Genomic DNA, 22,384 nt, shown 5'->3' with positions numbered 1-22,384 from the left:
GACAAATTGGAAATCGCATGGTTACATCTGTTCTTTCTATTTTCTCTGGGTCTCCCAGTTTTTTCCCCATATCATGATGGAATAAAGGGGTCTTGGCATGTTTATATATAAGTTGTCAAAATTGAAATACAGATGTGCATAGTTGATAGCTCCTGGAAAATGGCTCCTGGATATTAGTGTCTCTTGGTTCCCGTATATTAAAAATATTGACTACACAGAGCTATGCAAAGTATTTGTGATCATGCATTATCAAGTATATAAAGTCAGCAAGAAACAATATTTTGTTGTTGGTTTTTAAAAAGCAAATGAACAAAGCAGCTTTCCAATTTTTCAAAATAATTGATTTCCAAATTCCATCCAAAGAAAAAAGTGCTCCTAGTATTGTATTTACTAAGGAAAGGAAGGAGGGGCTATAGTTTCTAATGATTAAAAATATTCTCCAGGTAGAAAAACAAGATTATCATCATCAGCCAGTTTGGTCTAATGGTTAAAGCACCAGGTTAGAAACCAAGAGACTGTGAGTTCTACTTCTGTCTTAGATGTGAAAGCTGGCTGAGTGACTTTGGGCCAATCTTCTCAGCCCAATTCACTTCACAGGGTGATGAGGGAAAAATAGGAGGAGGAAGTAGTATTGTGTGTGTTTCGTTATAGCATTCCTTAAAAACTGCTCTGTGTGCATGAGTGGATCTTTCTGAAGAGCATAGGAACAGATCAAGGGATTATTGGGAGAGAAGATAATAAGTGAAAAACTTCACTTTTGCAATAACAGGCATTTCTGATAGTTCAACTATTTTTCTGTTTGTAAAATATTTCAATCTCTGAATTTTTTTAGATTATGAGCTTTATTGACTTTCCATACTAACTAAACTCTAGCAGCACTAATTTAGAGCTATGGAACTACAGCTATGTTAATATCAATATATTTCACACAAGGAAACCTATATTACATTGTAAATCATTTTGATATTAAAGAGTGACATCTTCAAAACAATACAATGATTTAGATCAAGGATGTCAAACTCGCGGCCCAGAGGCTGCATGCATCATGTGCTGGCCACGCCCACACCCGGTTTAGCAAAGGGGGAGAAAAGTTGCAATACATCACGTGAAGCTGCCATGACGACGCGAGTTTGACACCCCTGTTTCAGTGTCTTTTACATGTATTATTTCAGTAATAAAACACGATACATACAGCATTAACAATGAATAAGTTCTTCTGTAAAGCTCGGCGACATGAATTGATCTTTTTGCAGCGGACGTTCTTTCTCCATACATTAAATGACTTCCATTTGCGAAATATAGCAAAGATAGTGATTTTGACAAGTGCCCTATGATAGACATATTCTTGCTCCCAACGTTCAAGTTCCAGGTATTCAACTTCTCCGTTATATGTATGAATAACTGCTTGTGGACTAATAGTGTAGTAGTCATTTTTGTTAATGCAGTCATAGCTTACAATTCTAAAAATAAAAAAAAACATCTTGTTTAATAGAATGAATTGATTGTCAAGACATTGTCATAAGCAATGATGGATTATCTATATATGCCTATTCTGTACCTGTAGGAAACAGAACCAGATGGAATAATATCTGCTATTTTTGTATCATTCCCTATCATGCTTTTGCTACCAATCTATTAATTTTCAAGCAGGAAGCGTAGCAATCAATATAACTTTTTTTATCATGGCAGGACGTTTTTTGACATATCCTGGACAACTGAACACATTACATTGTTTTTTAATTATTAGATGCAGCCTCATCCCATCAGATTTAGATCCACGACAAGCTATTATGATGTGAAGCAAATCTTTATTTATCCAGGATGGAGTGAAGTGATTCAGAATGGCACCGGTTCTACCTTTAATGCAAATGTATTTTGCATTGCAAAAAAAAAAAAAGCAAATGTATTTCCTAAAGCAAATGTATTTCACTAAAGCAAATGTATTTCCCACCCACCCAAACTTTTCACATGAAAAGTTTACATGAAAGTTCAGTTCAGTTGTTCACATGAAAGGCATAAATCAGGGTTTATAAATGCATTAGTACTCAAATGTCCCTGCTCAATTTTTGTACCACACTTCATATTTGCATAAAGCTCGACCCCGCATCAAACTGCTGTCCCAATTTCCTAAAAGCAATAATATGACAGCAATTTGTGTTCTTTCCTTGCTAGATTAGTGAGGGGCAAATGACTATGGTTTTGTTATTTGTTAACTAACATAGGTGCTTTGTATTTTAATCTGATTTATTTTCTCTCTTTTAAAATGATGTTCATTCCTAAACTGAAAAACAAGCTAGAGACTAGCTCCAAATAAAAAAAAGTTTGTTACTACAAATTGGGGTCTGGTTTATCTCTTTTGTGAACTCCAAACACAATTACATCCCTCCTGATGTCAGACCTCCTTTTAATGAACATGTGATATTCTGGGATGCAAATATGTAACATGTTTGACTACATGTAACTGATTTCCTATGCAAAGGGAAGGCTACTTTTATCCTGTCCAATCAACTTTCCTCTTGGACTTTGTTGTGTTAACTATAAAAAGGAGTGAAACATGGGGCTCCTTTTCATAGAGGGACCACACTTTATCAGAGTACTCTAATAAACTGCTTTTACATGATCTTCTGACTCAGTTGGTTATTGGGAAGATACTTATTGGGAAGGGAAACTGAGGCAGAACCTAGTATATGCTGATAGTTGTTATGTAAATGATCTGACGAAACTACATGGCAAAACATATATTTGGCATATAATAATACTGTTCTTCTATGTTACAACAACTGTTTGAAAAACATCCCATATACATTCATGAAACAAACAAAATGTTAAAAAGTTATCATATTTATGTAGTTACTTACCATGCATATCTAAATTATATTAAAGTAACCAAAATATCTTTACAACCCACAAGGCATATCAAAACTTTTAAGCACTCCTAATGTTTGGAAAGTGAAAGTTGAAAAATTTGACATGCCCTAATTACATAGCTGTCTTCTTTTGAGATGTATACATTATATGATTGCCTTTTTAAATCAAAGTTTAACCGTGTTCCTTAATTGATAATTTCATTTCAGTTTCCCTTTCTAAGGAAAAAGATACAAGTTTTCAAATTTTAGCACCACATTTATGTTAAAACATATACATATAAGAAAAATATAAAAATTAGATATAACTATATTAAGGTATTTGTTTCAGTAAATATATTAACTATCAGTAGAACAGAGATTGGAATTATAAGTGGTAAATCTGGAATTCATGTTAAACATAAAATTATTGTTTTTTAACATACAATTGCTTCAACATTTAAAGGTAACTCACTTCAGGTTATATGTGTCATACTCAATTGATGATTTAGGCACTGCAGGAGTCATGTACAGAAATCCAAGGTTTTTGTTTTCACATATTATTCTTATAATCTGTAGAGGCTCTGTAACATTAGCTTTAATTACTTCTTCCGGTCCACTAAATGTACGTAAAGTTGGAGTCGCACCTGGTTTGCAAGCACTTGTCTTTAATATACTACGTGGTTGCTTAGGAGGAGTTGGAATTCGTACCATAGCACTCAGCATCTGTGATGATAAAGGAAAGGAACTTATATATAACTCATTTTTTTAAAAAAAATACTATTGATTTCCTGGGTTTTTTGAAAACCAAGCATATTCTTATAAATTCTTAGGAGTATAAAATCACTAATTTACTGCATAACAATAATATTTATAACTGCTTCCCTAATATTTTTTTTCAAACAAAATCAATATCATGGTTTATCACTCTTCCTCCAGAATGGCTTATAAAAGTTTGGAAGCTTTCCCTTCCTAAGTTAAATTAACAAGAAGTTCTACTTTCCTCTATAGTCTGGAAACTAAATTATGTTTCAGTCAAGTAAGCCTGGATTGAAAGTGTTTTGAAGAAACCATATTCAGGTATCCATTTCAGATTTAATGAGAAATTTTATTATCTGAAAGCTGCAGTGTTTCTGAGCTCTTTGTTGCAATCAAGTAAGTGGGCCAGATAAATCTACTTGGATTCCTGAAGCAAAGCATCAGTTGTCTTCCTCCACATTCCACATTCACAATTTAATTGGCCCAACACCTGCACATTACTTCAATGCTCATGACAGAATAGCATCCTGTACAAGAATTCTCAGGGGTTTGTTTATTTAATGCCTTTTTACTGATAACATTTATTTACCACCAGAAATCTCTAAATTGCTTACAGAATAAATGTAATGCAAGTTGCTATAGTAATTAAAATGGTAACCCAATTACGCTTCAGTTTAATCCATGTTAAACAGTAAATAATACATTGAATTAATTGAATATGGCACTTCTTGTACAATTAAAACCTAAATGCCTTCTGGAAAAGTCGTATTTTCATCCAGCTGCAGAAGGCTCTGAGGACGGGGACCATCTTTACCTCAGCAGGCAAGCCCTTCCAGAGGAAAAGAACCGCTACTATATAGAGAATGCGTATTGCAGAGCTCCCTCTCCTGCCATACTTTCTGATAGATGAGGATCATTAACAAGTACTACTTAGCTGTTTGGGTATAATGGGCAGAAGCTGTTGAAGAAAGATGGCCCTCAAGATAAGAAGCTTGCCTGGTTTTGTAGGTAGTGACAAGTACCTTGAATTAAACTCAGAACCAAATCAGTAGTTAGTTAGTGCAGCTCCCACAGCAGAAGTGCAACATGGCAGTATTGTCCTCTTTATTTTTGTATTTAAACTTCAAAAACTTTCCATTCAACTTTTCTTTTAAAAATTATTTTATATAGAAGGTAATTAGCAATAGAACAATAAAACTGTATTGCCATTTTATATTAAAACTATACAACAAGGGTATACATGAGCATAATAAGTTTAGAATGAACCTCCTTCACCAGATGAGAACCATTTATGGCAAGTTTAAAAGCAGCTTCAAATAATGAAGAATTACAACTGGCCATGTACACTTTCTTACATTAATAAGCGAAGTGAAATCTCCTTTTATGTATTTTTTCAAATTTAAGTAACTGGAAAGTGGTCTGATTTTTAAGATATCTGATGATGTTTTTAAAGCATGCTGGAAAAGGTGAACCATGCATGTTTCAATACAGCTATTTCATTAACTCCAACATGCAAGAATACCTTAAAATTATTGTATTTTTATTTATTTTATTTTTTATTTTACTTTATTATTTGGAGTAATAAATTGTAAGTGCCTTGAACATACAGACAGTCCTTCACTTACAACAGTCCACTTAGTTCGATGTTACAACAGTACTGAAAAATGTGATTTTTGACAATTTTTCACACTTACATTCATTACAGAATTCCCATGGTCATGTGATCAAAATTCAGACAACTTGGCAACTGACTTGTATTTATGATGATTGCCGTGTCCTGGAATCAGATGCGACTTACTGACAAGCAAAGTCAATGGGGAAACCAGATTCATTTAACAGCCGTGCTACTAAATTAACAACTGCCATGATTCACTTAATAAGAAAGGTCATAAAATGCAGCAAAATTCATTTAACAAATGAATGTCTTGTTTAGCAACAGAAATTTTGAGCTCAATCGAGGTTGTAAGTCGAGGATTACCTGTATTTTATTTGAAGGGAAGATTAAAATATTTAAATAAAAGTATGCATTCACAATCTGTAAGGACAGACAATACCTGTCTTTCTTTCAGTTCTTCTTGGAGTTCTGATGAAATTGCTTCCACTGTACCAGGCCATTTTCTTTTCTCTGCTGAAGTTGTAGGCTTTAATACTCCAGCTGCTAACAATTTTTCTCTGTTCTTCTGGTATATATATTCAGGTTGTTTTTGGTGCTGATATGTTTTTAAGGCAGGCTAAATTAAGAATGAAATAAGTTTTTAAAAAATGAATAACTCATCAATAGAAATGTTTTGTATACATTAATAAACAATAAAATTAAATTAGATAAGTACAGACTCTGTCACAGGTCTTTAACTGGGAATAGAGAAGACAGCATGTATCACAAGCCAGGAGTCTAATAAGTTGAGTCTAATAAGTTTTGTTTTACATGGGTTGCACTCTCTTAAAGCAAAGATTCACACTGTTAGTGACTTATAGCATTTTCTAAAGTCATCCAATCATCTTGTGTTAATAACAGTCATGAAAAGTCTTTAATTCCCCAAAATTAATATGTAGTATGGCTTGCCCTGTGGACAGGGGATAAATTCTGGAAACCTCAAGTAATTGAATTGCACTAGGCTGATTTTTTTTAATCTCATTGGACAATTATTTATAAGGGTCAAAATTCAATAGTTACAGAATGATTTGATTAATCTTTCTTAACATAAATAATATAGATTGCAAGTTTAGAAAAATTATTTTTTTCTACTAAGAGATCCATGAACTTTTAGGGTCATGAAATTAGGATTAATTTGACATGATTGATCTCTGCAGTATTTGTATAGCATTAACTCATACAGAAGAACTGTATTTCCTCAACCCTTTTTCTGATAATCAAAAATCTAATATTAAACTGGTTTATATCTTTGTAAGTTTCACATTTCAAAATTAACTGATAATCAACAAAAAGTTATAGACTTAACTTAAATTTTCTATATACAAATACTAAATTTAATGGTATTTATGCACCAGTTTTTGTAAGACTAAACATATTTGAAAAAAAACCCCACAACTTTTTCCAAATTAAAAATATAGTCTTAAAATCAAAATCAGCCTACTAAAGGTTCTAGCTTTATAGGCTGCTGCCGCTTCCTAGTTCTTTCTTGAGATTTTGTATTATGTTCAAATTTCAGAGCTTCAGGATTTGGTGCCATCTGTTTTGGAGCCACGCTGGTCAGTCTGTTTCTTAATTCATTTATTGAAGGAGAACTTTTCCCATTAGAAGACTCTTCACTTGAACTCTGATTGCTTCTGCTAACTGTTGATTCCAGCGACGGGATAGAAGGCAATAAAACTCTTTTTGACATAGTGGCCTGAAAATAAAATATGGAACCTTAACATAAGTCTAAATATAAACAAACTGCCTTATGAACATTAATATGTAACCAAGAACAAACCAAGGGAAATGGATAAGAATATAAGAAGAAAATGTGTATTGGTATAAGCACATTAAGATCTGAGAAACATCATACTGTTAAAGTATCCCATTTGGGGGATGGATCAAGGTGCAGCATAGATAGACAGACAGAGGATAGAGAATGAGAGAGAATGGGAATACAGTGAAAGAATATAGAGAGAAAAATATATAGATAGACAGCCAGACCGAGAGAGAGAGAGAGAGAGAAAGAGAGAGAATAGATAGATAGATAGATATAGCATGAGAAAGAGAGAGGATAGCAAGAGAGAACATAGATAGATAGAGAATAGATAGATAACTGATAGATAGATAATAGACAGATATAGAGATAGACACAGATATAGAGATAAATATATATGTTTTCTTAAGTTTTCACGGGTACTTACATGTATGGTATTCAGCTTTGTTCGGGTATTTTCCCACGTCATTGTAGTTGTGCTTTTAAAGTTGTAGCAACATTTCGGCAGAATCTCATCTACCATCATCAGGTTTCTGTATAGTGTTCGTCTGTGAGTCCCAACCAATCACGATGAAGAAAAAAACCATTCTGGCACAGCAGTAGGCTAGCCCCAAATTTAAAACAGAAACGGCTGTGAAAGTCTGACTAACAGACGAACACAATACAGAAGCCTGATGATGGCAGATGAGATTCTGCCAAAATGTTGCTACAACTTTAAAAGCACAACTATAATGATGTGGGAAAATACCCGAACAAAGCTGAATACCATATATATATATATGCATGTATATGTATATGTATACATACATAGATATACATGCACACACACACACACACACACACAAGCAAAGATTAATAATTAGCTATGATTTATTCTGTCTAGAAGTTGAGCCCACGTTCTTTTCTCTCTACTTCTAATTCTAAATGTACCGGCCCTGCTCTTCTATGTGTCTATTTCAGAGAAGGCAAGAAAAAAATGGATATGGAGAGGAGGAGGAGGAGGAAAGCAAAGCTATCTTTGAATAGAAAGGTACAATTTTAATGACGGGACGGCAAAGGAAGGAAATTGGCACCCTCGATTGCCCCTTGCCCCTTGGACGAGGCAGTTTTTGGAAACCTGGCTCAAATGCCTTTTCCAAAAGGGACGCTGAAAAAAAATAAACCAGTCGGAAGAGAGCATCCTTTCGGGACTGTAATAGTCGGAACAGCGGAATTCCCTCACTTCCCCCATTTTTAGAAAATAACAGGGGACACCCGCGGGGTTAACTGTTGGAGGAACTTACTTTTTCCGCCCAGAAACTACAGAAACTTCAGACCCTCCAGAGAGTCGTCCCGTTGCCAAGCAACATCCCCGGGACCGTATCCCAGCATTCCCCGGGCGGGACGCGACGGAGGGGCGGGAAGCTAGTGTCACTATGGTTACCACGCCAGGGCTTCCGCGGCTCACCTGCGGTCGTTCTCGGTTAGTGAGCAGTGCTCTCGTTTTCTTCCCCTGCTGCGCGCGGCCGCCTCCCCAAGCCAAGTCACGGCTGTCCAAATGATGCCATATCAAGGAGATTAATGCTTGAGCCTTGGCAAGCCCTGCGATCCGAAGCATCGTCAGATCTTAGGCATTTTTTTTGCTGGATCTTGAACCGCTGCTCCGTAGGTACAGACTGATTGATTAGAATAGGATAGAATAGGATAGAATAGAATGCAATGCAATGCAATGCAATAGAATACAATAGAATACAATAAGAATAGAATAGAATAGTATAGAATAGAATAGAATGCAATACAATAAGAATAGAATAGAATAGAATGCAATGCAATAGAATACAATAAGAATAGAATTAGAATACAATAGAATAATAACCTTGTCACTTTAAATGTACACTAATCAGCACACATTAAAATGAGATTTTGTTGTGTTGATGGAATACATCTCTAAATACTGCACAGTATGATCGTCTCCATCTATTGCAAAGGCAGAGAAGTAGGTGGATATACAGCTCTAATCAGTTTTGCCACTAGCTCTGCAAAGCGTCGCATATTCTATTCATGTTTTGCTCTAAGGTTAAGTACCTAATTCATGGTGTCTTGCATAGGGTTTTCCAGTTTAGTGAAGAAACTTTTTTGTTTTAGTCTTTCACATCGCTTGGGCGACATCTAGTGCCAGCGCAGGCTATACTTGTGGTTGAGCGCAGCTTCCCAAAGTCTTGTAAATGTGACTCTTCAAATGGTCAGGAAGATGGAAAAGTGTGGAAGAATATTGAAGAAAGGAATTTTTGGCAAGGATGGCTTGTAACAAATCCAGAGGAGTTAAGTGCACAGAGCTACTACCTCAGATAGTAAACTGATGAAATGTGTTTGCTGCTTGTCACCTGAATCTTAGTTTGCTTTATTTTAAAAAATTATCAATATTTCTCCCATGTGGTCAGATTTAATATTTAATATTTTTCTTTTTTTGAAATTGTAAAAATTTCTTTCAGTATATTGAAGTGATTAAAAAAACCCTCCAAAGAATAAATGTTTGACAAAAGCCAGAATCTTTTAGGGTGGGTGGCCATAATAAACTTAATAATAGATAATAATAAAAGAAGGAAAGTGATTTAAGAGTAAACAGCATGCATTTTGTCTGTTACATGGAAACGAGAGCTCAGTGTATGAGCATGAAACTAAATAGAATGCTATTAGGTGATTTATGAATGTGCAGAAAGAAAATTTGAATGCAGAAATTGTTATTTAAGAAATGTGTAAAACAAGAAAAGGCCAGCAATAAATCTTCACTGAAGGCAAAATGAAATGACTAGTGTGAAAGATATATGCCAAGGGGGTGTGCCCTATAGAAAAATTAAGTTGAATCACAAAACAAATGTGATGAAGAATGACTGGAAGGGAAGGGAAAAAGAAAGTTGTGGTTGATAAGAGAGATGAAATCCTCAAACAGAGACTAAAGTTTAAAGAACAGAAAGCAATGTCCAAGCTAGAGGCTATAAGTTCAAGTGCCACCTTATGCATGAAAGCCAGCTGAGTAACCTTGGGCTAGTTAGGCGCTTTCTCCCAGCCCAACCCACCAGAATTGTAATGGGGAAAATAGGAGGAGGGGGGAGTATTTAAATTAGTTTTTTTTTAATAAAAGCAGGATAAAAATAAATAAATGAAGCAATGTGAGGACATGATCGAAACAAGGATAGTTTGTAAAGCTAGAAAAGCGGATAGGCTTGGTGATAAGAACAGATTCGACTGAATTCTTTTTTATTTCTTGCCTTAATATCTTTGGCTTATTTTTTATTGTTTCTTTCAGTAACATTGCTTTCCTAAAGGAAATAGTGTGATAGGTATGTATAGATGTATTGTAGGTATACATTTCTTTTTCAAAAGTATCCCTCTTGAACAGGATGTCTATTTTCTTTTAACACCCAACATTCCTTCATTGTTTTCTTGTCATTACTTTTTTTCCTGGTTGACATTTTTATTGAATTATAAGATAAAATAAGATACAAAATACAATAGGAAAATAATAGGGAGGAATTGGGGAAAGAAAAGTGAGGAAGGATTAGGAAAAGGAAAAAGAAGAATTGACTTCTGACTCTGTTGCAGTAACATAGGGCACAGACATCAAATCACAACTTTTTGTTTTTTCATAATAATATAAACTAGCCATTTCTATAAGTATCTGTCTAATCAGTAAAACCCAAAATCAAAGTTTCATTCTTTTCCACTTCAAGCAGTAAGTTCAGAAGTGGTCTCCATGTGGAAACAAAAATATTTATATTCTTTTCTTAAATCAAACTAGTCAATTTTGCCATTTCATCAGCTTCTGCAACCATTCATCCATGGTAGGAATCCAAATGTCCTTCCATTTTTGTGCATACAAATAGTCTTGATGCTGTCAACATATATAGTAACAAAGTTCCAATTTTTTTCTCCAGATCTTTTTCCATTCTTGTCATTACTTTTTAACTATACTGCCGAGTTCTTGAACTTGGTGTCTTACCATATGAACATATTGTAATGGAGCTCCTATGGGTACTTACTATGGTTTGCTTTCTATTGTCTCCTGAATGTTGGTTTTAGTTCTTTTACCAAACCCCTCGTTGTGTTTGACTACATGGAATTCCTTGGCAATTTTTATATATAGTAATATATACTTTAATCATCAGGGCAGCAGCCAAGCCATACGTTTTCCACCATTGGTTAACCTTAAGAGGTATGGAATAGAGAATTCTGGGAATTGAAGTCCACACATGTTAAAGTTGCCATAGCTGAGAAATACTGTTTTAGGTATGGTTTAAAACTTAATTATTGTTGCCGTCTCTGACTTAAAGTGTCTAATTTTCAAAGGTGGATGAACAGTTAAGAGTGGCAATGAGTACATTATTGGGAGACCTGAAATAAGAAGTTAGGGATATATTGTCATGGAGAAAATCTATCTATGATTGCTAGGAGAAAACAACTTGATGCATAATCAGTTTATTTTTAAAAACTGATTAAAAAAAACATTATGACATAATTATTCAGTTGATGCATAGTTGAGATTACTATTTTTAATCACAATTTTGCTTATTTTCTCAAGATTTTCCTAATACACAGTCTTGCTATTTAATTGTCACTATCGGAAGAGGCTGAGTAAAATATATGTGCAGCACTCCTGAGAAATGTGACTCATAGTCTCATTAAAAAAAGGCAACAGGCATAGCATTAAACATACATGAGCTTTTCTCTCTGTACCATGATTACTAACCTTCACACTTAGCTATTTATTACTTAACTTGGAAGATTGATATGTCTTCTATTGTTCCAAACTTACTCATAGAAACTTGACATAGTCTATTTTTGAATTTTTGCAATGTCAGCGTGCCAATTCTTGTCATTCAGAATGATGCTACTCCCAATTCATCTTTCTAGTCTTCTCTAGTCCCATTCAAGTGATACAAGCCAGTGTAGAATCAATCCATCCTGCTTTAGTGATCAGCCTTTTCTTTTCAAAGTTTTACTATAAGTGAAATCCTGCTCCATGACAACATCCTGATTCTCTATAGCAAAGAAGTCTTTACAAATGGTGCCCACAAGCCCTGATTTTGTATCATTTGTCAAATTTAGGTTCCAGCTCCTTGGTTAGGTTGACATGGTTTGAAGAGGAAAGCTGGAGATAAATGAGGGGAGGCGGGAAACTGGAAGAGAAGGAGGAGTGGAGAAGGATAGGAGCCTGAAGATCCCATTCCAATCTGGAGAGTTATACACTACACAAATCAGTTAGAATTAGGTTACTGATTTTGCTTTGATTTTGTCTCTAAACATATTGAAAACAATAATTGTTGATTTTGTGGTATTATAAATAGCAGACCAAAAGAACTCATGACATTCCATGCATGAGTTCATTTTCACACCCATGATAATTGCAATTAGACCCCGTAGAAAACTACCAGTTATAAGACTAATTAACAGTCTCAATTACAAATTAACACTAATTTTGAGACAACTGTTCTCTGCTACAGTGTTCTAGCTTAAACGGTACAGACAGAGCAGAAAGAAAAGGCTGAAGTGTGACAAAAGGCATAGTTTATTCATCTATAAGTGTTTTGCATAGTATGGCACTTTTGGTATCTTGAGTCAAATTCATACTGTACGCTAATGATGAATCTCCATTAATCATATGTCAACCCACCCCCATAATCTGAATTAAAGCTGCTAGGTCATCAAACAGTTGAACCATTCATTCAGTTTTTCTATCCTGGTCAAAATCTGTTGTAATCAGAAGACATGAGGAAGCAAGCATTGTAAAGGGATGTAAACAGTATTGATAGATTTGAGTTAGGTTCTGAGCATTATTTCTTTTTGCATGAAAAATTGGTCAAATTTCATCATCTAAAATATTTACTAATGCAGAGGTTCTCAATCTTTTCTTCACCATGGATTCCCAAGACCTAATTCAATATTTAAATTATAATATTTTTTCAAGCCTTTGCAGGCAACATGACAACAACATGGACCACAGTGGTAGTGGATACCTTTACAAGAACAGAAAATTATTACTAGTTTATTATATTATTATACTTCATACATTTTCAGAATGACTTCGAGAAAAAAAAACACCTATGTGTGGACTCTTGAGAGAATTGAGCAGTATAAAAATATGAACGTAAGAACCAAATATCCATGTAATCTAGTGACAGAAGGTTTGAGGATCCTGTATTAGAATTGAACCAAAGCGTTTAACAGTCTGTAACAATCTGTAATTCCATATTTCCATTTTCCATAAATTTGCCAAATCGTTTAAAGTCATCAAAGCCAATATCAAATGACAACTGATTTTACAACAGACTATTCCTTTGCAAATGTGCCACAGTAATTTCCAGTAGCTGAACTTCACTTAAAAAAACCCTCTAGGTTCTCCATATAATTATATAACCCTCTTCTCTTCTGAACTCATTTCTTTTGGTCAATTTTGTTCTATTTTTTTAAAATCACATTTAAAAAATATCAAAGTTCTGTGACTTCAATTTCTATTTTTACCTGAGATGGGAAGAATAAAGTTGCAATCTTGCAAATATATTCACATACAGATATTATGGTGGTTCTTTTTGAATCAATTTCTTCATAGTGTCTATAATTTACCTTTTTCAAAATTATTTCATATGAGCTGATGAACTTTATATTACAATGCCAGGGTTTTCTTCTTGGCTATATTGCTGGTTCTTGTTTCATTGGTGCATATCTATGAAGTCCACCCTCTTTCACCCCCAGGACTCAAGTGCAATTAATCTTATCTCCTCTTTGCTACCTACTGAAAATGCTTCTCAATTTCTTTGCAGATGGTAACTTCTTTATTTCATTGGTAATTGAATTTACCCATTCCCCCAAAAAAAGAATATGAGCCTTTTAAACAACAGAGCAATGCACGCACTTTGAAAAATATATTTTTGAACTACATGCCAACATATACTTTTTTTCCCCAAATCACTGAAGAAACAGTTTCTTCTGAGCTCACAATAGTTCTTAACAGTCTCTGCATGTGTGTGAATGCACAGCTTCTCTCTCATCATTTAATTTGAATGTCCTTTCTCATTGTTAGGTAGGCAATTGATATGTTTCCCAAAATTACACATGTATCCTAGAAAATGAAGAATTAATATTACCCTGCCAGCTCAAGAGGTGCTGTCATATATTAAAGGCAAAGGTTCCCCTCACACATACGTGCTAGTTGTTTCTGGCTCTGGGGGCAGTGCTCATCTCTGTTACAAAGCCAAAGAGCCAGCGCTGTCCAAAGATGTCTCATATGGCTAGCATGACTAAACACCAAAGGCACATGGAACACTGTTACCTTCCCACCAAAGTGGTCCCTATTTTTCTACTTGCATTTTTACATGCTTTTGAACTGCTAGGTTGGCAGAAGCTGGGACAAGTAATAGGAGCTCACTCCATTAGGCAGTGCTAGGGATTCGAACTGCCTAACTGCCGACCTTTCTGATCGACAACTTCAGTGTCTTAGCCACTGAGCCACCATGTCACCATCATCTTTTGGCAAGGCTTAATAATCTTTCTGAAGAGACAGGGAGTAGGGAGCACTTCTTTATTTCAAATAGGAGACAAATAGGGTACAAATAATAGCTTATAGTAATAGTAATTTTTTTAAAAATGAACTAGCTTTTGAACTGTCAAACAGACCCATTTGCACTTAGAGAATTTTTTAAAAAAGAACGGATGGATAAAATGTCAGTGGAAGAAACTGCTGTTACAGCCAGAGAACAAAGCCTATCAGGAACAGATGAAAGGAAGGAAACATGTAAATCTGGCACTCTTTTTAATCTCTTCCTATTGCTTTAAAGTGCTGAACATTTTCTTCACCATAAAACTAGAAACAACATGGAAACAAACCATCCCGCAAATAAATGGTCTTCAAGTCAAATCCATACAGCTAAATAACAGCTATGTCACATATATATTTCCCAATAATTCTGGGATAACATGAAATAATTCTTCTGCAAGGGAAGAATAAATAATGGCTTTCATTAAAAAAATATCTTTTCCTGCAATGGGTATGGTCAAAGCAGTTAATCAAGTTAATGGTCCAGATTCAGGAAAAGGATGACTTCTAAAAGAATAAAATCCACACAGATGATTTCCTGTTCAGAAAAAAAGATGCTTTCCTTTTTCTCCACCCCCCCAAACCTCCCCCCCACCCCGCTTTTTAAAGGCACATAGCTCAATATGGGAGAGTCATTCTACCTTCAACAGATTATTATAAGCAACACAAAAGTCAATGTCAAGAAGACTGGAAAGGGTCTGCTAGAAGAGCTCATTTCTGCCTGGATATGGTGGGATTGCTTGTGTCCTCGTGGCTGGGGTTCCACAGAAATGTAACCATTAATTATATGAATCCGCAGAGGTGGTTCGGTGGTGCTATAAGACAAAAAAAAAAGAGAAAAAAACAATTAAATGCAGTTGATCAAAAGGGGGGGGGGGAATGACGGACAGGCCCTGTCAAAAGCTACAGTTGCCTAATAAGAAGCGTTACACTGCACAGTTCACAAGAAATGTAGATCTTTGACCAAGTATGGAAGCCGCCTATTGAATCTTCCACTTGCATTTCTTACATAATACGTAATAAAAATGATCCTGTTTCCTAACATTGGTTACATTATAGCTGACAGTGACGTCAAACAGGGTTTTCTTGGTATTAAGGAATTCTTTCCCATTGCATTCAGGTGGGAATTTGTATTATGTTTCTGTTGACATTCCCAACTCTGACTTTCTATAACAAATCAGACATTTATTTCACAGACATTTTTGCTTCTTTGGATGTTTACTCCTTGAAACTTCATATCCTTATTACCTTTGCACATCTTAAAATCTCTCCAAGTACTTTTCTATCCTTGGTAAACTTTAATAGATATTCTGCTGAAGTATGCACATCCATTTTCTTGCTTTATTTTTCTCTATAATATCAATTTTCCCCAAAGCAATTCAAACAATAAGGTTATGAGGTTTTGTACAATCTTCCCAAGTTGAATAATAGTCAGATATTTCCCATATCATTGCATTGATTTAAATTAACTTTCAGGATCAGAAACATCAAATGGCATTAAAGCTGCTGATTTTTCCCACGGAACCATTAAACCTTGGGTTGTTCTGTAATTTATTCACTATTCTGACCTCCCTGGCTGGAGGATAGATATTTTCCTGGGCAGAAATATATTAACCTTGGCTATCAGCACAATTATAAAATTGAAAGCATTCTATTCCAGCTTCCTTAAAAACAGATTCTCTTCTTTCCCCTCACTTTCCTTTACCCAATTAATTAATATGCCATATATGGGGAGATGATATCCTTCAGAAGAGGCCCCAGAAACTGGAACTAAATTTCCAAAAGATGAACCACGCAAAAGATGCAAGTAATGGACCATCGATATTTGACATGTGTGAATGAGAAATAAAAATCTGACATTTTTCATCCCTGTCCGATCACGTGATTTATTAGTGCTCTGTTAAGCATAAAGTAAATTAAAATTCCAGGGGAAAAATTAAAATCAGTTACATAAAAACATATTAATTTCAAATTAAACCAATCAGTCTATGCCAGCTGCAATATTCTACTCTACTTCTGTATGGCAAAGTGCGTTAAACTAGTGCCCCCCCAACCTTTGTGGCTTGGTCCAGCTGGTGGGGGGGGAGAGGGGAACTGGGCTGCATGAGGGTGGGAATGTACACGTGTACACAGCTCAAGTTGTGCGAACAGCAAGCCAGTGCACATTGAACAGCAAGCCAGTGCACAGTGCAAGTGTCTTCTGGCCCGCCACTCACACAAGTTGAGCTTCTCACATGCTCTAGCCAGCCACTCACATGGCCCAATTCCAAATAGGTTATGGCCTAGTAGTGTGGGCCACAGCCACAGCAATAAACGAAAAGAAACTTGGGAAATTTGAAGGTAGTTAATGTATCTTTTAAACCCACACATCCCTGACTTTTTTTTAAAAAAAGATGTTCAAAGACATATGGAAAATAGCCAGTTGTCAGTTTATGCAAAGAACAGGTAGCTTTAGCAGTGAGATGGGTAGCAGATAAATTTAATAAATAAACAGGTAACACTAATAGCAGATCTCTCCAAAGAGGAACCAAGACTGATTAACTTCCAGAAATTAACAGAAAAGCTTTTTTTTTTCCAGTGCTCAGTACTATAAAAGCTCCTGCTCCAAACCAAATAATGTGGAATGATTAATTTACAGTTAATTTACAGATTTACAGAGAACTGTCACAGTTCTCTACTTATACTTTCAGCTATATTCATCCATCTTTTAGTTATTAACAATGAAACAAGAAAATACCAGAATGCAATGGCAATGGCAATTACAATTATTATTTTTAACATTTGTTAATGATAAATGTATTGTAGTAAATGACAATTGGAATCTCAAGAATGTTTTCACTTTTGAAATGATAATTTGCCTTGATTTTTTTTTTGTAGCAAGGCTTGTTCTTTGTAACCATAGCTTTGATCTTCTTTAAAAAAAATTTAAGGTTGAGAACTTAAAACAGAACTATTTTGGCTTTTCGACAAGACAGTGCTTCCCAAACATGGATAAATTACACAAAATGGGATAAAAGTGTTTTTTCTTTGGGTAGGGACACATAAACCTGTTATCCAGTCACAACAGGGATATTTGAATAAGGACTTTCTGATAGAGAGATTTAAGTAATGAAGGAAAAAGTTTTGGAGCACTGAAACTTCTCCGTGCTCCAAATATGACCAGGTTATGGATGGTGTGGAAAATACGAACAAAATTCCCCTCCCCCCTTATCTTGCAATGTTAAGAGTTCCGCTGCTGAACCCAAACAGCTAAAAGAATCACAGCTACACTATTATTTCTTTGCAATACTTAAATGATAGAATTTACTGCATTAATTATAGTGAAGCGGATTAATTTAGATGGTTTTAAAAGGGCCTAAACCAGGGCTCTTCAAACTTGGCAGCTTTAAGACTTGTGGAGTTCAACTCCCAAAATTAGTCCTCCAGTTAGCTTAGGAATTCTGGGAGTTGAAGTCCACAAGTCTTAAACTTGCCAAGTTTGAAGACCCTTGGCCTAAACAAATTCACTGTCATGGCTCTTGATGTTTGTGGCTATTTATTATGTAAATATCCCCTTGAATCAAAGGGTGTGCCCAAATCAAATATGATTTGTTGGAAAGCAACAGCTCTCTTGGTTATGGATTTCCCAGATATACATGATGAACCAACACGTGATACAAAGCCTTGAAACTTTTGCCAATGGTTATAAGTTGCTTGTGTTACTCTTTTTTGTATATTACTATCTTTCATGAATACTCTTGTGAATTCCAATACTAAGAATGCAAATCCTCCTAGATTCATAGCTATTGCTGGATGGACAGCTGGCGCATCAATAGCAGCCCAACCTGAAGTGAGAAGTCAGGGCCTCAACATGGCTTGTCTGGACTGCTGCAATATGTTCTACATTGGGCTGCTTTTGAATACCAATAAGAAGCTAGAATTGGTCCATTGTTGGCTGATGTATGCCATGAAAAGAATATGACATCAGTGCCCTGGATCTTCACTAGCTTCCAATAGGCTTCCAAATGCAATTTCAAAAACTGGTTTTATAAATATAAATATGTATACAGTAGCTTGGCACCAAGACACCTGTAGGGACAACTTCTGCAACCAGTTTTGAATTATCCAACCTTTATGTCCAAGAGAAACCATTGGTGATTTCCCCCGCCCCCACCTCCCATTGCAAGGTATGTGGGTTGGAGGTTTGAAGGTGCTGAGCCTCACTGAGGAACAATCTCCTTTTGCTAATTTGATCAGACTACCGCATTGCTGGCTTTCTGTGAATTACTAAAAACTGAACTGAACTATTTCAGAGAGCCTGAAGAGTTTGAATTGATTTCACTGTTTTATTGGCTGTTATGTGAATTCATCTGGAGTTCATCTGGTTCTAGTTTTAGCTGCTTTGACTATACTGTGGGTATTTTATTGTGCTGTTTTTTGTGTGCTTGTACTGTAAACTGCAGAGAATCTTTCTTTTACGGTAGGCGGAAAAACCAATAAACAAATTATGTTTCTCTTAAAGGGCGGTCTTTTTACTATTTCTCGGAAACGCATTGCCTCTTCCACTCACTCATTACCTTTCCTCGATGCGTACCCAAAGGTCATTGAACTGACGAAAGCGCTGTTTCCTCTGCTGTTTCTTCTTCTTGTTGTATTTCCTCTCTGCTTTCTCCAGCAGGTCCATGTTTTCGGGCAATAATGTGTCGGGCCACAGCTCTTCCTCCTCTTCTTCCTCCTGTTGTTGTTGGATCTCTTGGGAGATAATGTAAGAGGCATATTCTGGGGATGTTGAGGAGAGGGCAGACAAGAACTTCTGTTGGTTTTTTCCACTATAAAAAGCAAAATAAAGTAAGGTTGAGAATAGGGGCTGATTGTCTGCCAAGTAAATTGCTACAAACATTTCAAGTCTTTGTGCTGCAAATACCTCGCCCCCTTGAAAGTGTCAAAAATGTTCAACACAGGAAAAGTGCCCATTCACCTTCTTTCTAAAGCAAGCTATAATAAGATACTAAAAAAACCTGTGTCCCATTGGATTATCATTTCAGAAATGTTTCCTTATCTAAACAGAGAGGCAAAATGGCCATCAGCTGGCAAAAATACAGAGGGAACAGGAGCAATCTTTGACTTCCTTTTGGCTTTCCCATTGAATGTCCTTATGGGAAATTGTCAATGAGCATAGAAATCTTCCTTCCTTCCTTCCTTCCTTCCTTCCTTCCTTCCTTCCTTCCTTCTTCCTTCCTTCCTTCCTTCCTTCCTTCCTTCCTTCCTCTCTCCCTTCCTCCTTCCCTCCGTCCTTCCTTCCCTTCCTCTATTTTCTTCCTTCCCCCCTTTGCTTCCCATAGGGGAGGTACAAGATGGCTGCTACTGGATAGGGGAAGGAACAAGGGATTGTGCAAATGGCCAAGAAGCTGTCAGGGAGCATTGGAAATGAGGATGACATGATTGCCATAGTGAGAATTTGACAGCTTGGCAACACTGAAGCAGCCACACTTCCACAGATCTCATTACCTCAGTAATGATCGTCCTGGCATTCTGTAAGTTACCCCATTTGAGGTCTTGGTTGAAAAAGTTTTGTCATATGAAGCATCATTTCGCCAGTTAAAGATTATAGACACAAGAGTTTTAGTAGTACAGGTAAGTTAACAATCATTATGGCCACAAGTTGTAATAAAATGGCATGGGTACATGACTGACCTGAGTTTATATTTTTTGCAGCAGTCATTAAGCAAACACAGAGGTTGTAAGTGCAGATATGGTTGTTAAGCAAACTGATTGTTTGCTATGGAATGGTTTTGCCGAAACCTAGAAGCAATTGCCAATTTTTGGCAAAGCCATCATAACCCATGGTCATGTGTCCACAGGACATTGCAAACTGCCACAAATGTAACAGAAATAGCACCCCAATACGAAGCCATTACTGGTATTGTATTGCCCACAGAATGTACTAAAAGAATGAGTAAAGGAAAATTTCTTCTTTGATATTAAAGACAATTGAAAGGATAATAATCTATATCATGTGGTTGGAGAGATTACCTTCAGACTCTCCAAATGCACAAAATAGCATATGCACACACTATCCATTGCATGATAAGACAACATGAAGAAAAATGTAGCATTTGCAAAGCAGTGGATATTATGCGATTCCCTTTTTCTTCCCCCAGTGAGCTGAATTCGCAAGAAAGGCAGAAACTAAAACAAACATCCTTCATGCCTTTAATGCTCAATGAAATGCACTCATGAACCTTAACTCAGGAACGGGAATGTAAAATAAACTTCAGGTAAACTGTTTAAAGCCAGGCAAATAGGAGATGAAATGCAGTTTCCCAGGAGAGCCCAGATGAGAACAGGATGAGTCTCAATGTTGCTTTTCCCAAAAGCAACTAGTGAGAGAAGGAAGCATTTAGAATTCACTAAGGGTTTGTACAGAGATACTTCTCATTCTCTCTGATGAGTCAACATTCAGTGATTCATCCATAAAGAATGTTTAAGCAAAAGGATAAATGCCACTTCCACATGATTTAATACTGAAGGGAAATGTGGTCAAAGAAAACGAAATATTTCCTTCCACTCTGGCGAAACATGGGCAAATATTTAACCACCTTCATTATATGCCGATCACAACATACTTTTACTTGGTAGTTCATTATTATAACCTAGCAGAGTCTTCCTCCTCCTGCTTTCCTCCATCCTTCCATGTATATGGAATAAAATTCCCACTGGTTTTGGAGAGAAAAAGTCTTATTGCAGTCTAACATTCTTTGAACTCATCACGTTTTGGATAGTTCAGGAAACCCCCAGCATACCGAGTATCTTATAATCGGTAAAACAAAAATGTAAATTGAAGCCAACTTTAAAGGATTCTTGTGTTTATTTTAAACAATTGTTATCATGGCCGGGTGTAGTAATAGAGAATGACATAGTACTGTCCTTCTGCTGTTGCAATTAGAATGACCTGTGTCCATTGAAATTATTTGTATTTCTTCGAAAACTTCCCCCCCAAGCCATTTTGATAATTACTTGTGATACAAAAAGTCTATTTATTGAGGTATATTTTAATTGTATTCATACAAGATATAAAATTATAATTAACCTTTCACTTTGCATTAGGACAGAATTGAATGGATTTTCATATCTGCTATTTCCCAGTTCCTGCTTCTTTTAAAGAGCTACCAAAAAGACTGGCACTCTACATTGGAGGAATTGTTCTGGAATGTATAAGGCAGCTTTCATCCTCTGAAAAGATCATGTTTTGGTTGATATGAAACTGTCTGGTGTTGCTATCTGCCTGAATGCCAAAAGATGTATAGGACCTGACAAGTCTGCTATGTTTGTGGAAATTTATTCACATATGGAAGTCATAACTTGGCATTTCATTTGTCAAGTGAGGAAGTCAAGTTTAGAGAGGGATCTAAGTTGCTGGAGCAGAGAGCAACTCACAAAAGTGACATCCAGTGCCATTTACCATGGATAGACAGAAGATAAGATATCCTTTAGAGAAGAGTAATTTTGTGTCATCTGGAAGAAAATCATCACCTACAATCAGTTTTAGAGTAAATTGGAAACACTATTTTATGAAACTACAGTATAGACTACAGTGCATGATGGCTATGGAGACATGATTATATTTTCACTCAGCTTACAAATATTAAGCTTCTACATGGCAGAACTATTGACACAATGGTCTGTGTTTTTTTTTCCATCAGAGAACTTGAGGCATGAGTGAGAAGCAGAGGAGGGCGTGGGAAACTGGCAGGCTTTTCATTCTGCAAGTGTCCAGGTTCACACGTTTTTACACTGAATAAAATGGCAGCAGTTTCAAC

General features: G+C 35.9%; 2 protein-coding genes across 3 annotated transcripts in view; both read right to left on the bottom strand.

The window, feature by feature from the left end:
• Nucleotides 1–8,362, bottom strand: part of DNAH6 (dynein axonemal heavy chain 6) — a 174,093-nt gene extending 165,731 nt beyond the window's left edge. The window contains exons 1-5 of the mRNA XM_026712631.2: nucleotides 8,299–8,362; nucleotides 6,698–6,952; nucleotides 5,657–5,833; nucleotides 3,319–3,569; nucleotides 1,193–1,460 (exon numbers count right to left, since the gene is read on the bottom strand). Coding sequence (XP_026568416.2) covers nucleotides 1,193–1,460; nucleotides 3,319–3,569; nucleotides 5,657–5,833; nucleotides 6,698–6,946 — 945 coding nt within the window. The 5' untranslated portion in view covers nucleotides 6,947–6,952; nucleotides 8,299–8,362. The remainder of the gene's footprint in view (nucleotides 1–1,192; nucleotides 1,461–3,318; nucleotides 3,570–5,656; nucleotides 5,834–6,697; nucleotides 6,953–8,298) is intronic.
• A 6,194-nt stretch (nucleotides 8,363–14,556) lies between these two features.
• Nucleotides 14,557–22,384, bottom strand: part of TRABD2A (TraB domain containing 2A) — a 75,262-nt gene continuing 67,434 nt past the window's right edge. The window contains exons 6-7 of one of the 2 annotated variants that reach the window (XM_026712664.2): nucleotides 19,142–19,393; nucleotides 14,557–15,400 (exon numbers count right to left, since the gene is read on the bottom strand). In XM_026712664.2, coding sequence (XP_026568449.1) covers nucleotides 15,229–15,400; nucleotides 19,142–19,393 — 424 coding nt within the window. In that variant the 3' untranslated portion in view covers nucleotides 14,557–15,228. The remainder of the gene's footprint in view (nucleotides 15,401–19,141; nucleotides 19,394–22,384) is intronic. The other variant, XM_087926401.1, reaches the window with a different exon arrangement.

Source organism: Pseudonaja textilis, chromosome 2 (genome assembly GCF_049901715.1).
Source record: "Pseudonaja textilis isolate UNSWEBS1 chromosome 2, rPseTex1.2, whole genome shotgun sequence".
Classification (NCBI taxonomy): domain Eukaryota; kingdom Metazoa; phylum Chordata; class Lepidosauria; order Squamata; family Elapidae; genus Pseudonaja; species Pseudonaja textilis.
Note: the sequence above shows the minus strand (reverse complement) of the source record. Positions and strands in the feature narration are given on the sequence as shown.